The 15471-nt window shown below is 42.6% G+C and overlaps 1 protein-coding gene across 2 annotated transcripts in view; it reads left to right on the top strand.

The window, feature by feature from the left end:
• The window catches only part of ATRN (attractin), a 145043-nt gene that overhangs the window by 49281 nt on the left and 80291 nt on the right, over nt 1-15471 (top strand). For both annotated transcript variants that reach the window (XM_082760179.1, XM_082760180.1), the window contains exons 8-14: nt 1704-1947; nt 3250-3433; nt 5410-5564; nt 9586-9670; nt 11352-11572; nt 12528-12649; nt 13178-13316. In XM_082760179.1, coding sequence (XP_082616305.1) covers nt 1704-1947; nt 3250-3433; nt 5410-5564; nt 9586-9670; nt 11352-11572; nt 12528-12649; nt 13178-13316 — 1150 coding nt within the window. The remainder of the gene's footprint in view (nt 1-1703; nt 1948-3249; nt 3434-5409; nt 5565-9585; nt 9671-11351; nt 11573-12527; nt 12650-13177; nt 13317-15471) is intronic.

The raw sequence follows: 15471 nt of genomic DNA on the forward strand, positions 1-15471 counted from the left end.
ACATAGCTGTATTTTTCCCTTTTCTCCCCTACTCTGCTAACCCCTTTCCACAAATCAATCACGCTTTGGGGGAAGCTTTTCTTCTTCAAAGGCTTGTGCATGGATATCCCAGTCTGTGTACTTGTACTCCAGGGAACCCTTGAACTGGTATCATAGGATTTCTATAGTGCATTTGCTTGCATGTTCCTCCTTTCCCTCTTTTCTCAGATTTTTTTAAGGCTGATTGAGGTCAGTGAGTTAATTATTTCCTTCTCACTGCCTGTGCTCGTAAGACATGTCTGATGACTGGAGTTTGCTGGAGTTCCTCTGGTTCCCCAGTTGCTTTTTGTGTAGCCCATGTAATTATTATGAGCGAGCTCCCGTGGGTCCAGTTGGGAATTAGGGATTTTTGGAGCTGATCTACTTCTGCGACAGACCTATGAATCTGTTCTTCCAGCATCTGAAAGAAGAGGATTTGATTTTTCTTAAATCATTTCTCACCTGCCTGCATTGCTGTGGGTGCAAGCCACGTGAGAGCAGAATGGCAAAGTCTTTGGCTTCCTGGTCTGTTTGAGAAGGAAGCGAGCTAATTATTTACTGATCTTTGGTCTTGGACTGTTAATTAGCTCATCACAGTGGAAGCTTATATTAAGCATAACTAAAAACACTTGAAAAACTCCACACAGCCCAGTTAACAAATAGATCACTCGACAAAACTCATAAAGATGGAAATCCCTAGCTGCAAGGGATCAATACACATTCTGTGAGTAACTTCACAAGTTGGGCACTTGTTAGTAGCTTCATAGTCAGTGACAGGTGGGGGTTCTCAGCAATTTCTCAAGAAAAGCCAACCCTAACAGAGAATTTCCCTTTCCAAGGTTACCTTCTTGTCAGCGAGAAGGCAGGGCTTCACTACACATATCAGGTATCTTGGAATGACTCAAAAATCCACGAAAGAAACACATGAATAAAACTAGATGGAGTTTTGGAGCTTAGCTCTTAATTAGGCAGGATTTTATTTATCATCCTGTATCCTGTCACCCTTCTTTCCAAAGGGTCCTATTTTTTTGTCAATACATTTATTTGGGAGACAAAGCTTTCAGTGTGCAGACACAAGATTTTCCATCTTAACTGCCTTTCTTGCCAGCTATCTTTTGCATTTTGCATTTGCAAGCCATGGGATGGGTTCAGCTTGCATTATTAAAACACTCAACATCAGGTGCCTACCTTTGGGTGCCTTTGGGGAGCCTCTGAGCTCCATTTATAGTGAAAACAGATGTACTCAGTACAGGCAGTGAAATCTGGAGAGCAAGTCAGCTCACCCAAAGGCATGCCTTCCCTGCTTTTGAACAGGGGAATTATTCTCCAGGCTTCACTGTTCTTACAGTGGATGCTTAGACCCTGGTAGCATACAGACACCTCAATTTCAGTGTCTGTCATCTGAAGGTCAATCCTGCCCCATGCACAATCCTGCCCCCTCCATTCCCTCATCTCGGGCGAGTTCTGTGTGCTGAAGGCATTCTGGTAGCATGGACTTGGGTACAAAGCCTGTCAGTCATGGCTGCTTTCATATCAAATGTGACCAGTGAAGGAGATGGGAGCTGTCCTTCCTTGAGTAAGGAGACAAACCTAGGCTGGGGGAAGTTAAAACATGGTAACCTCGTTATTTACCTATTAGCTGTTTCCTAAATGCCACACCTCATCTTAAACCTAACTTCTTTTAGGATGATATATACATGTATGGTGGAAAAATAGATGCCACGGGCAACGTGACCAGCCAGCTGTGGGTGTTCAACATTCCCAGGCAGACGTGGACTCAAGCGACACCGAAAGCCAAGGAGCAGTATGCTGTTGTTGGCCACTCGGCACACATCATCACCTTGAAAGATGACAGCGTGGTCATGCTCGTCATCTTTGGGCACTGCCCTCTCTATGGGTATATCAGCAACGTCCAGGAATACAACCTGGGTGAGTGGCGCCCTACCTACCTTTTGTGTCCATCTTAACATTTGAAAATCATTTCAGCGATCCATACTCAGACAGCAAAACTAAGGTGCCTGTGTTCTTCTCCATTTATTTATTTTTAAGAGAGGTTCGGTCTAAATTCCAGCATTTGTGTAGGTCAAATAGTGAGCAACCAGCCACGTGCCTCCAGCTTTATACAGATTATTCGGTCCCAAAAGCAAAAAAGCTGTAACTGAGAGACGAAGCAGGATAACTGTGGGACATTTGAATTTGTTTTCCTCTCTTTTTTGCAAAGCAAACGTTTTCAAAATTATTTTTGTATCCTATGAATACAAGAATGGTTGTAACAATTGAGAGCAAGTATCCACTTAACCAGATATATCTATCTCCCATAGCAGTCATTACTGAATGCTTAGGGGAACAGGGAAAAACTTTCTGGACTCCCATTTACTTCATATCTCTGGGGATAGTCCAAACTCTGATTTTAGGATCTTGAGATTTCTAGTTTTAGCAGTGGAGAAATGTAGGAAGCTCTCCAGATGAAATGAACTGCTCCCTAAAGCAGCTGTGCTGAAATGGCTCTCTGGAGGCATATCCCTTGCTCCACTGCACCCCTAGAGAACATAGTTAAGCAGAGGAAGTTTACAATGTGAGTGTGTTCTTTATTGTCAGAAGTAGTGGCTGTATAACCACTTTTGACCTGTTCCTTTTCCTTTTTTGTTTTGGATTTGGCCTGGAGTTAGGAACCCTATTTAGGGTTCCTAAATTCTGCACTAGCTACGGAGATTTGGTGCAAAATTTGGTGTTTTTTGTTTCAGTTGCCATCATATTAAGTCTGCAGTGCTTCAAATATTATTTTTGAATGACAGAATAGGACCGTTAATCATATATTATTTTTTAACTGTTCTTCACAGTCATATGTAACTTAGCTTCAGTGCTTAAATATGTAAAATAAAAGCGCTCTTGGGTACTACTCCAAAGCAAGCCGCGATGCTGTCATTTTCATTTTCATGTTGCCAAAATGCAGTGTATTATTTCTGTCATTTTTATCTTTCGTTTACTTAGCTTGTCTGCAAAATTTAATAAACCACTGCAAAAGAGATGTTTCTGGCCTAATTAAAAATACCTGACAATAATTCTTGACAACAAACTTGCTACCTGAAGGAGAACGCTTCTGGATGTCAAGTGATAGCGTCTAGAGCTGAGTCAAGGGAAACCCAATTTGTTTCACCATCAGATGTCTTGATAAGTTATTAATGGAGATAAATTAACTGTGGTTTGTCTCTCCCGTTTTTAATCTCTCAGCCACGAATACGTGGAGCATCTTACAGACAAGTGGGGCTTTGGTGCAAGGAGGGTATGGTCACAGTAGCGTTTATGATCCGAAGACAGAATCCATTTATATCCACGGAGGTTACAAGGCGTTCAGTGCCAACAAATACAGGCTAGCAGATGACTTGTACAAATACGAAGTTCATACCCGTATGTGGTAAGTACTTCTTGTTCCTCTATACCATCCCTTGCCTTTTTTATGTTGCGGGCAAGAGGCTGGGCTACCTGATAAGGGTGCAGTAGTACAGAGTTACTTGCATTCAGGATAGACAGCGTGCTCCTTTATGTGTTATTTTTATGTCTTTTATGACTCGAGAATCACATAATCACACATAATCAAGGCTGCAAACGAGCCAAGAAATCCGTTTTAATCTATTGTTGTATTAAAGCTGAAAAGAGAAATATTTGATGGGATTTTCTTGCCAGCAGTACAGATTCTGCATACGAGCACAGTTACTGCAGTCAAGTGAGTGGTAATTCATTCTGCAGTTAAGACCACAAAAGAATTTCAATTATAACCCCATTTTCTTCTGACTGTGTGACTGTTTGAAACATTTGTTTCTTAAGTTGAAATCTTCTGTGAGTGGTTTTTGCCCAGAGGTGAGTTTCATTAGAGAGCTATAGCAAAACTTCACAACTTTGAGCTATGGATGTGAAATACGTTTTCCTCAATTTTGTGTTTTCTACTGAAGCTTTTTTAAAGGCTCCGTTCAGATAGGAGGCTGGTCTTTTGAATGAACATGTGTAATTTTGACTCACCATATTGTTGTTTTTTTCTTAGAGTTTAAAATAGCTTGTATGTCTGCAACAACAGTTGGTGAGCTTTTACTGATGAGTAAAGTGACTAGTGACAAATTTCTAAAAATCTTCCTTGCTGCTCAGTAGTACACGTGGTAACAGCCTCACTTCCTTTCTTGGTTCATTTGATCCTCTCGTTCAGCCTGGCAAACCTGGCTGGACAGGCAGCAAATGTCACAAGTGTGACAATTTTCTTCCAAAGGGTTCCAGCACCAAATTCCTTTCATGGCATTCAGCTTGTCAGCCTCCAGAGGACAGGCAGAGCAGGCGAGCAGTCACCTTGCAGCAGGACACCTGCTGTCTGGTCATCTTTATTGTAGGTTTTTGGTGTTATTGACTCCTTCTTTGGTTCCAAAGATTTCATGGAAGGGCAAAAAAGCAGCCTCCTAATCCTTACTCTGGCAAGTTTGTTTCTCCCCATTTCCCTCCAGTGTTTTGACTGCCAGTTTTACAGTCTGACACTTGTGGCCCTGCTCAGAAAGCCCTGTGTGCTGCAACACTGCAGCTCATGCCCTGAGAATGTGTCCCTGGCCCCGTTTCCTGGCTATTTTGCTGTGAAAGTCTCAGCTTTGGTACCTGCTGCCTTCGGGATGCTTCTGGACTGCAGAAGTGTCACCAGCACAGCCTGCAAGTCGTGACACCGCTGCCTGCAGCACAGACATGGTCACATCAGGGTTTTCCTGCAGTCACATCCTCTCAGAACAGCAGGGAAACTCTACAAAGGGTGACCGCTTGTGGTCAGTGCTGTTAATCATGCTGATTAAAGGTGAGGTCAGTGGCTAATAAGATTAATGCCAGCTGTGGTTAAATCACGGGTGAGGCATCGAGTTCTGCAGGTGTTAAGCTGCAGGACTCCGCTGTTGGCAGCTGCATGGATTTCCTTGAAATAGTTTCGTTAAGTTTTGAACAAGAGATGATACCCAATTTAGAAGAATGATTTAGGTTCCTATAAATTTAATACTGCCTGGGCTGGAGTCTCCCCAGACAGCGTCCATATCAGCAGGTTTAATTGACTGAGCCCTGTTAGTGTGAAAACTTGATAATCCCTAGGGAAAGAATTGATGATTAGGATCCATAGCTTTGGCAAGATGCCTTCATAGATGTATTTCTCCTATAAATTAGAAAGCAGATTGGGATGTGAGAGCGAAATTACAGGAGGAATTGAACAGTCTGGTGAGAAAGTTGTTAAGTATCTCATTAGGAAAACTAATTAAATAGGACCTCCACATTCCTTCACCACGTGCCCAAATCATTCCTCAGCTTGGATTTAGGGATTGATTTGCCTTTGCCAGGTCCTGATCAGTTTCCTTAATATATGTATTTTTGTTTCTGAAGGACAATTCTTAAAGACAGCAGATTCTTTCGCTATTTGCACACTGCTGTGATAATGAGTGGAACCATGCTGGTGTTTGGAGGAAACACGCACAACGACACTTCCATGAGCCACGGCGCTAAGTGCTTTTCTTCAGATTTTATGGCATATGATATTGGTAAGTTCTTGCAAAAATAATAATAATAAAAAAAAGTATCTTAGAGATTCACAAAGAGCTGTCTTCAAGAAGACTAATTTACATGCTGGGTATATCATACCAAATGCTACTAAGCATACTGCAGAAGAATGTGTAATCAGGAGAAGCACATTTAGCTTAGTACGTATTACCAAGCAAATGAGCTGCTGCAGTGATTTCGAGGCAAATAGAGCAGCAGTTTCGTGGTCAACGGTTTGTACACAACCTTGGGCGTTAAAAATTTTCTTGAATAGAATGCACATTGTTCTAACATCTCAGCCAAAAAGCTGTAGTGAGATTCTGAGCGGGTGTTAATCTGTGAGTTAGGAGAAATGTAGGCTGTTAGGATAGTGACAAGACCTGCTGAAGCTCAGCTTGTCCACTGCATGCTCCTGTTTTAACTGAAGGCTGGCTCAGCTTTGCTGTGCTGTTTGTAATGTCAGTTAGTTTGTGTATGCTTTATAAGCATAAATGTCCCCGTAAGTACTATTTAATCATAAAGCTGAACAGGTGGGTTTTATTTTGAAGGATTAAGTTTAGGTGAGGTTGAAGAGCCAGAAGAGGGCAGCATTTATTTGAGAGAGAGAGAGAGAGAGAGAGAGAGAGACAGCCATTAAGAAAAGAAGAAATGAAATTATCTGAAAGAAGGTGCATGCACATCCAGATAATTCACACTGGAGAAAAAACACCATTCTGTGCTCATATCACATTCTACCTTCTGCTCTTACTCCTTGAAATGTGGGATCTCAGGATTGATTCCCTGAAATACTCACGTAAACTGGCTGCTGGGGTGGCACTCCTGCTTTGTGAAAGGAATGTGCCAGTGAGTGGATTACTTGGGCTAGCAGGGTTGGGCATTCTCGTGGCATTTTGCTGTCTGCTACAGGGATTGTTCCCCTGCTTCCTTTGATTTCACACCACATCCCTGTAGAATCTGCTGGGTGCTCCTGGATAGGTTTGTTTTGAATTTTTACTTGAAAAACGTTTAAATTAGGGGTATTTTGACAGGCACAAGAGAGAGTAATTTTTTTAGGGTTGTATAGCAATAATAATGGATCTTTCTTAACACATTTTACTGTCGTCCCCGATTCATTGAACTGTTCATTAGATGTAAAACAGAAAAGACAGTAATTTGAAAAATTGCATCAGTTGTAGTGTTCATTTTGGTTTGGTGTAGTTAACAGGCAGTTCATTTTACAGGAAATAGGCTCTGTAGTCTGCTAGCATAGTTCTTACCAAATTAAACCAAGAATTGGAGCTTGCATTGAATGAACTTGGCATGGCAGGGATGGGGGCCCTGTGGTGCTCCTGTGCCCTCTCATTCCTTAGGGAGAGTCTCAGGCTAGAAAGTGGAAAGAACAACTCTTTTAAAAAAAAATAAAAAATCACTTTTTTTATTCCCTTTATGGCAGGGCAGCTTTCCTTGCTTGCTCTGCCTCGTCTCAGTGAATAACACAGTGGGAACTGGACCAGGAGCACAGCCAGGAACACGTGAGGGTGTTGGTAGGGAGACCGAAGAAAATCAGAATTAAAATTCAGTCTAAAATCAAGGTCTCAAAGATAGGTCATCTCTTTAGCTGTCACTATTAAAACTTGTTTCTGTAGTGACTTCTTTTATTTACCTCGTTGATTTTTTTCACTTGCCCTCCCCAAACTTCTGAGCAGTCAGCCCATGTGCACTGGGTGTCGTGAGGACGTAGAGTTGTTTTTGTGGGATGCAGACAGACATTGCTGAGATGTGCGCTGAGATTCTCAGGGCTTCGCAGATCAGGTAGACCTGAAAATAACGCACTAAAGATTCTTATCCTTTTACCTTGTGCTTGACCAGGTTGGAGCTTATTCCATCCAAGCTATCCAGCTTGTGCCTGGTTTGAGAGGTTTGGGGATATCGATCCAGCTGCCTGTACACACGAGCATTTCCCACTGCTTCTCAGGACAAGCTTTTGGATTGCCTTGACTCCCAGGCTGGGCGAGCGCTTGGCTAGAGAAGGCTCACAGCATTTTTCCCATGTCCTGGGCACTGTAGTTAGCACCTCATGCTCCCCAAATGAGTCTCCCTGGCCTTTATAAAAGAGTTTCCTACCCTGGGGCAGTTCTGTCTCTGGGGAGACAAATCTCACACATGGGATGTACCTAAAACAAGAACAGAAATCTCCCTGGCAGCCTGTCTCAAAATCCAGTTACTGTAGTTTAAGTAACCATTCTCTTGCGTTTCTAAATAAGCTTTTAATTTTATTATTTTTTAATATAGTGCGAGATATTTGTATAGTCTATGCTCATGTTATCGTCTCTCTTCCCCACAGGAGAGAAATTATTTTTTTTTCTATTTATCCCTTCAAAAATTCAGTTGGGTTGCCAAGCGCAGAAAGAGGCTGGATGTTTTCAGATGTTTTCATACATTTTCAGAGCATATGTGTTCCATTTGAGTAATATATTTAATAAAATCCTTTGCATTGTCAGTTTTAGGCTTGGCTTAACTCATAAGTCAGGAAGGAGAGAATTCTTTGTAGTTTCAAACTCAGTCATTTTTTCCAGTACTTGATCTTCTGGTAAAGATGGGAAAGAAGCTTAGAAAGCAAAACATTCCAGGCCTTCTATTAATCTAGAAAAATATGTTTCTTGGCCTCGCATAATTCACAACTAGCTGGATAAAAAATTGCAAATTGCTGTCCAATTTTGCTGAAGTCTCCTGGTAAAAATTGGAACCATGCGTGCTTGTCTCACGAGTGATGCTGGGCTAGGTTAAATTCTTCAAAAATAGACCGAGTGACATTTAAAAATAAACTTCAAAATCATAATTTACCCAAGTATTAAACCCAAGCAGCGGGATCTTACGTCATTTATTTGTCATCACTCTTGAATAAAAGTTTCTACAGGTGCATAGTTTAGGGTCAGCTTTCTTACCGAACAATCCTTCAATTAAATTTCATAAAGAAAGAATAAAGTTGTTTTTCCCTGCTCTCTTGGTTTGTTTAGATACTGGTTGGGGTCTGTGGAGTTTATTTTTTAGAGGCACAGTCCATGCAACAACAGTATTATCTTGTATTAAAAATCTGCAAGTATTGTGGGGCTTTGTAGATCTTCACAGCAGATTGACTTTTCTGCCTTAATTGCATAAATTACAGACAGCTGCCTCTGGGATGTTAGCCCCCAAGGTGATCCCATTCACCTTGCAAAGTTGAAGTGGTAGGAATTGGACTGACTTTTCCTGCTTTTGTTCCTTTGATTGCTCAGTGGGTTATATGTTTCTTAGCTTGTTTTTTTTTTTTTTTTTCACGCTGCCTAAAGGAAGAAATTACCTGAGAAACCAAGTAAAAAATGAAGCAGAACTTATAAATGTTATGCTAATAGAAAAAGATGGAATAATCTCACATTATATTAAAAGAGAAAAACAACCAAAAATCCTTAAGCTATGATGACTGAAAAATATTTTTAAAAACATGGATAGCTACCCTCTAGGAGTATAATTGCAATGAAAAAAAATAAAAAAGATAAGTCTCTGTTCTCAGTGATACTGGTTTGGGGCAAAATTGCAAATAATTCACGTATAAACAGATAAAAACTGAACTTGTTATGCAGTGAAAAATTCCAGTAGTAAATGAAAAAAAACAACTCAAGTCACCGCCATTTAATTACACGTGATTGCCAAAGAGCTAATAATCTCTTCTACATGAGGCCGTGAAGCTTTCCTTGTTCAAGAACTTTGATTTTTTATGATCAGCCTAGATGATGGCACAGAGCCACTGCATCCTTCCTTTCCCCTTTTGTCATACCGTGGCAGCTGGGGTGAAGACAAAGTTGTCAGTCTTGCAAAAGGAGATAACCCAGAGCAGTTTATGAAAGCACTGTTTTCACTTGAGAGATTTGTGTTTTGCTGGTGGGTAGAATCATCTCGCTGTAGATTAAAGCACTCTGGGATCTTTCAGGAAGAAAAGTGCTACCTAAGTTGAGTCATTAATGATGCCGGGGGTACTTTTCTCAAATAATCTTTCCTTAATCCTAGCTTGCAATAAGTGGTCTGTTCTTCCTCGCCCGGGTCTCCATCACGACGTGAACAGGTTCGGCCATTCTGCCCTGCTGTACAACAGGTAAGGACACAACCAAGCTGCAGTGCATCGGCGTTTTTGGTACCTCACTACACTTACACACCTGTGTATATTGCTGCACATACACGTACGTGTGTGTGTTGAGATATATATGTACACTATAGACAGAGTTCATGTGTGTGTTTAGGAATGCCAAGACCAGAGGGTTGAGTTTCCATTGCACATCTGAATTTTTCAGATCTTCACTCTTGTCCTGTCTTCAGTACGTGCCTGTCCCTATCAGCCCTTCTTCTGCACCTTTACTGAACTGTCTCAGCTCAACTAGATCTTGAAAAAATCTTTTGAAAAAATCTCTGTTTTCCGTATTTCTATTTCTTTCTGCCCATATTTAGCCCCACTGGCAACTTTTGTCTCTGAAATCCTACTTTCCCTTGTGGTTTCTAGACTTGGCTGCAATTTAGTTTACAGAGAGTATTGTGTGGGGACCCACGGGTTGGACTCGATGATCCTTGTAGGTTTTTTCCAATTTGGATATTCTGTGATTCTGTGGCTCTTACCTGCCAGTCACATGATATATGGAAATCAGGTGAAACCACAAGTGAGATTTTTAGTGTTAAGCATTATATCACTGTGACAATATCCATGCTCTCAGGTGAGTGGCTGCTGCTGTATTTGAGTCTGTGGAACTGAGTTTGAGGGGGTCTTCAGGGACAGGTATTTCTTAGCAGTCTTTCATTCTAGTTCCTTCACCCTTTGAGGATATTTCTTCTAAATCAGGAATATTATTTAAAGGACAGCATAAGCTAGGTGGAAAGCTTCTATCAACTTTAAAAGGAACACATACTTCTAGATGTCTCTGAAAAATCTTCCTACCTGTTTCAGCGTACATGGAATACCAGTTGTCCATTTGCTCCCATGAAGAATGGTTAAGCCTCTGCACTCTTTTCTGAAATGGGATGAAAATAGTGTTTAAAAATACTCATTATTCATCCCAAACTTTCATTCAGTTGCATCAAATTTTCTACATCAACTCTTCTACACTGTCTTGTTAAATAATATACATTTACAAACATTGATGCCCAGTTTTTTTGAGGTGGTATATTTTTGTGTAACTAATGAAATTTGATGTTATGCCTAAAGCAGTTGTGATGCTAGAGAAGGTTTAAAAACAAAAACAACAACAAAACCACCTTTTTTCTACCCTCAAAGCATTATTTTGTTTATTTTTTTTTCTTTAGTTGACACAATGGCTCTCTGCTCGGTTGCTAACAGCCAGGAGAATAACTGTGGTTTTGTCGCAGCAGCGTAGCAAGATGTGACAACATTGAATTGTTTTGTCACGGTTCCTGAATGCTGCTTTAATGGTGTGATGCTGTCTCCCCCATGTTAGCCTCCTTTCCTTTCTACAGGAGGATCCTGCCCTACTGCAGTATTTTATGTATCGTGTTAATCAGGTGTCACCCAGGTTTTTGCCCGAATCTTGGATGGGTTTGACTCTGCCTCAAAAGCCACGTATTGAGATTCTCTGGCTTCTCTGTAACAGTGCAACTTGATCGACCTTTTCTTTAGTGCCTTCCTTAAGCAAGATCCATTCATTTGGATTTATGCACGCTGGAAAATAACGAAGCACCTTGCCCACACCCTGAATAAAACCGAGCCGCGGCAGCGCACGGCCTATAAAAACAGGCACAAATTTTTATTTCTTTCCTCACATTTCCTCTAGCACCATGTATATATTCGGAGGCTTCAACAGCCTCCTCCTGAGTGACATCCTGAAATACACCCCGGAGAGATGCGAAGCCTTCGACAACGAAACTGCCTGCTTGCGAGCGGGCCCTGGCATCCGCTGCGTGTGGGCTGCCACCGTCCCGGGCTGCGTCCCCTGGGAAATGGCAACGGTACAACAGCAGCAAAAAGTCTTTGAGGATTGTCCTTCCCGGCCAGGTATGCGTCGCCCTCTTTCTGTTTCCCTTTCCAAAAGCACGGAGGGATATTTCCCTTTCCAAATTCTGTCTCGCGGTAGTTGTGTGCTGTTATGGGAACGAGCTCAAGGTGGGGGGCTGTGGGTTTGCTTCTGTTCATGCCCTTGGGAGACTGACCTCTGCCATGGGCATGTTGGCATCTCTCACTCCATATCTCTTCATACCTCACTCTTTGAGGGAGACAACAGGAGGAGGGTTTAAGGAAAGTTGCTTTATTTCGCCTTCTACAGTCTTGCCTGGGTGAGGGCATACAGAAAGAACATTTGTTTTAAGGTCTGATTCCTGTGTTCTCCCATATGATAACTTTTTAACAACTTTTCAACAATTTTATCCCAATGCTTTCATTGCTCTGAATTGAATTATATGAACCTTGATTCCGTAATAGATTGTAGCCTTTAATTATTTAAAAGAAATTGATGTAAAGGGACATTGCTTTGATGGGCTCTCAATGTACAATAAATTTTCACAAAACACAGGCGATAAGCAATTGGAAAGATGAAGTGGAAAGTTCAAGCTTTGCATGAAAATGCTCCACGTAATTGAAGGCCAGGCTTTCAGCAAAATGGGCCTGCGGTGGGAGATACTCGTTGTCCTTGTGAAATGTCCTCTGGCATCGTTTGCATGTGCATGGACTGAACTCGCGTGCCCCGTCTTAGTTGAGGCGCTTCAATGTCTTGGTGCATTTTCTTGCTGTTGTCTTTTATTGATCCCTGGGCTCTAAAAATGATGGATGGTGCAAATGAAGGCGGTTTGCTGTCCGGTCAGTCGAATGAAAGTATCCGATTTGCTAATAAGTTGCTAATGGAAAATCTCCAGGTGCTACTGTTTGGTTGTGTCTTTTGCTGTATGTAATCAAGTTCTTAGAGCTCTGTCAGGAAATGCCTGTTTTTGGTCATGCAGGTTTTTTTCTTTAATAGTTGTAGACAATGAAAAATGTGATCAGATTACAGACTGCTATAGCTGTACAGCAAATACAAACAACTGTCAATGGTGCACTGACCAGTGTATCTCAATGCATAACAACTGCACAGAGGAACAGGTAAACTCTCTCTACTACTTTTGTAGTTTACGTGTAGCCTTTGAAATAGCAAATAGCCAGATGTTTTCATCCGTCAGTATTATGAATCCTGATGTTTTGTTATTTCCAGTGCATGTGTAGCTCTGAACAGCTAAGAGTTGTATTTTCAAATTGGTCCGAGGGTTTTTTGTGGGACTCGCTGCTCCTTAAGTGAGGAGTGTGACTAAGGGCAGGGGAAGAGGTGGGTTTCACCATCAGTGTGATGAAGGTTCACCAAGGCACGTAGCCACTTGGGTTTGCTCTTAGAGCCCTCCCTAGAAAAAAAAAAAAAACAAAACCCTTTAATAAAAGCTCTAGTGAGGAAGATGTCCCATGCCAGCCTGGGGGGAATATCCTAAATGCATGCTACGGGCTGTCTAGTGTCACAGCTTTTGAACGTACAGCTTGTCCTCTAGGTCTGAAATGTCAAGTTCAGTGTGCTAGTCTTTGAGAGTTACAGACCGACACCATGCGGATGGGAAAAATCTTCACCTCTGCTGTTTCTTTTAGGTTCCTATTACTGCTTATGAGAATTGTCCTAAGGATAACCCTGCCTATTACTGCAGTAAAAGGACAAGTTGTAAAAGCTGTGCCATGGATCAGAACTGCCAGTGGGAACCTAGGAATCAGGAGTGCATCGCTTTACCAGGTAGGTGGTGCTTGGGTTTGTGTAAGAAGCTCCAAATTCACCCAACTGTGGTTTTTTAAACAAATCTGTGATCTTTTAGGGCTAAGCTGGAATAAATAATGTTGTTTAATCATACCAAATCTAGTATGAAACTCTATTTCAAGTTGTCGTGGTTCCGCTCGAGTGGGCAGCCGAGCTCCACCACAGCCGCTCTCTCACTCCCCCTCCTCAAAGAGGAATGGGGAGAAAATATGTGAAAAGGGCTCAAGGATTGAGATAAGGACGAGAAAATCACGCAATAATTATTGTAACGGGCAAAACAGACTCGGCATAAGGAGATAGTAAGATTTATTGCCTACAACTAACAAGCGAGAGAAGTGAGAAAACAAAGGAAAAAGCAAACCAAAAGAACCTTCCCCCCCATCCACCCTCTTCCACCTCCTCCCCCCGAGCGGCGCAGGGGAACGGTGGAATGGGGGTTATGGTCAGTCTACAGCACTTCTTCTCTGCCGCTCCTTCTCGGTCACTCTCGTCCCCTGTGCTGTGGGGTCCCACCCACGGGATGCAGTCCTTGATGAACTGATCCGGCGTGGGCTTCCCACAGGCAGCAGCTCTTCCAGAACTGCTCCAGATATGGGTCCGTACCACGGGGTCCATCCCTCAGGAGAAAACTGCTCCAACCTGGCTCCCCTACGGGCAGCAGCTCCTGCCAGATCACCTGCTCCTGCGTGGGCTCCTCTCCACGGGCTACAGGTCCGGCCCGGAATCTGCTCCGGCAGGGGTCTTCCACAGGCGGCAGCCTCCGTCGGTGCAGGGCCACCTGCTCCACCGTGGTCTCCTCCACGGACTGCAGCATGGAACCCTGCTCCACCGTGGTACTCCATGGGCTGCAGGGGGACATCCTGCTTCACCATGGTCCTCACCACAGGCCGCAGGGGACTTCTGCTCCGGCGCCTGGAGCACCTCTCCCCCTCCTTCTACACTGACCTTGGTGCAAGGCTGTTCTCCCACTCCCTTGACTCTCCCGGCTGCTGTGTGTCGCAGCGTTTTTTCCCTGTCTTAAATATGCTCTCACAGAGGCGCAAAACAACATCGCTTATTGGCTCGGATCTGGAAAACAATGGGGCCCTTCCCAAACATGGGGCAGCTTCTAGATCTTTCTCACAGAAACCACCCCTATGGCTCCCTGCTACCAAAACCTTGCCACGTAAACCCACTACACAAGTAAATTTAGAAAGTGTGATGGAATATTTTTCAGCCCCAATTGTCTGAAGAGAAGCGTGATCATTTGTATAATTATTAGCCCGTATTTCATCTCTCTCTTTTCATTTGATGAAAGCAGTACTGTTGATATAATAGGCTTCTGTAAGGTATTGGGTTTAATAATGCATGCCATTTAATTTTAGAAACTAGGATTGTGCAAAACCAGAATGGCACATAGTGGACGCATTAGGCAAATAACACTTAAGTGCCCAAGGAAAATTCTCTTATTAGCAAGTTTCCAGTGGGAGCTCACGGGAGTTGATTATTAGTCCCCTCCACAATAACTTCTTCTTGCCTGGTGACTGGGAAAGAAATGCAGCATCTTCAGTGATTGACACTGACAGTTAATAAAATGTAGAGAAGGGAGAAAAGCAACATGGACAGGGCCTTTAAATGGGCATGGAGAGACTTTTCCTCCTAAATCTGTTGGGTCTGGACATGTCCAGGTCTGGTTTCTGCTAGTCTGGGAGAGTGACTAAATGAAGAGGCTTCAGAGGAGAGCCATGAGAGCAAGAAAAACATCTCCTAATGAGACAGGTGAAGAGCTTGGTGTGTTTAATTTCTCGTAGAGAAGAAGAAGGGGTAAAAAGCCCATCTGAAAAAAACACACTCGAGAGCTTTTCAATCTGTTAGATAAATCTAAAGCAAGACTTTGGAGCTAGACATCAGCTCTACAGAAATTCACGTGGAAAATGTCCATTGTGCTTCTCATAAGTGTAGGTATGAGTGTGGGGGGAAAGTACCACGGAGCTTAAAGATTTCTTCTGTAGTGGGCAAGATTAAATGGGGATTGATGTTGGAAGTTTGGTGCTGAGGACAGAATTAGCACAACCACCCTCTTCTGCTGAAAGGTATCCTTACAACTGTGAGTGAACAAGTGGCTTTAACCAACAGCAGGATTTGTTTTTCTTCT

Source organism: Aythya marila, assembly GCF_965140915.1.
Source record: "Aythya marila genome assembly, chromosome: 4".
NCBI classification, from domain to species: Eukaryota; Metazoa; Chordata; class Aves; order Anseriformes; family Anatidae; genus Aythya; species Aythya marila.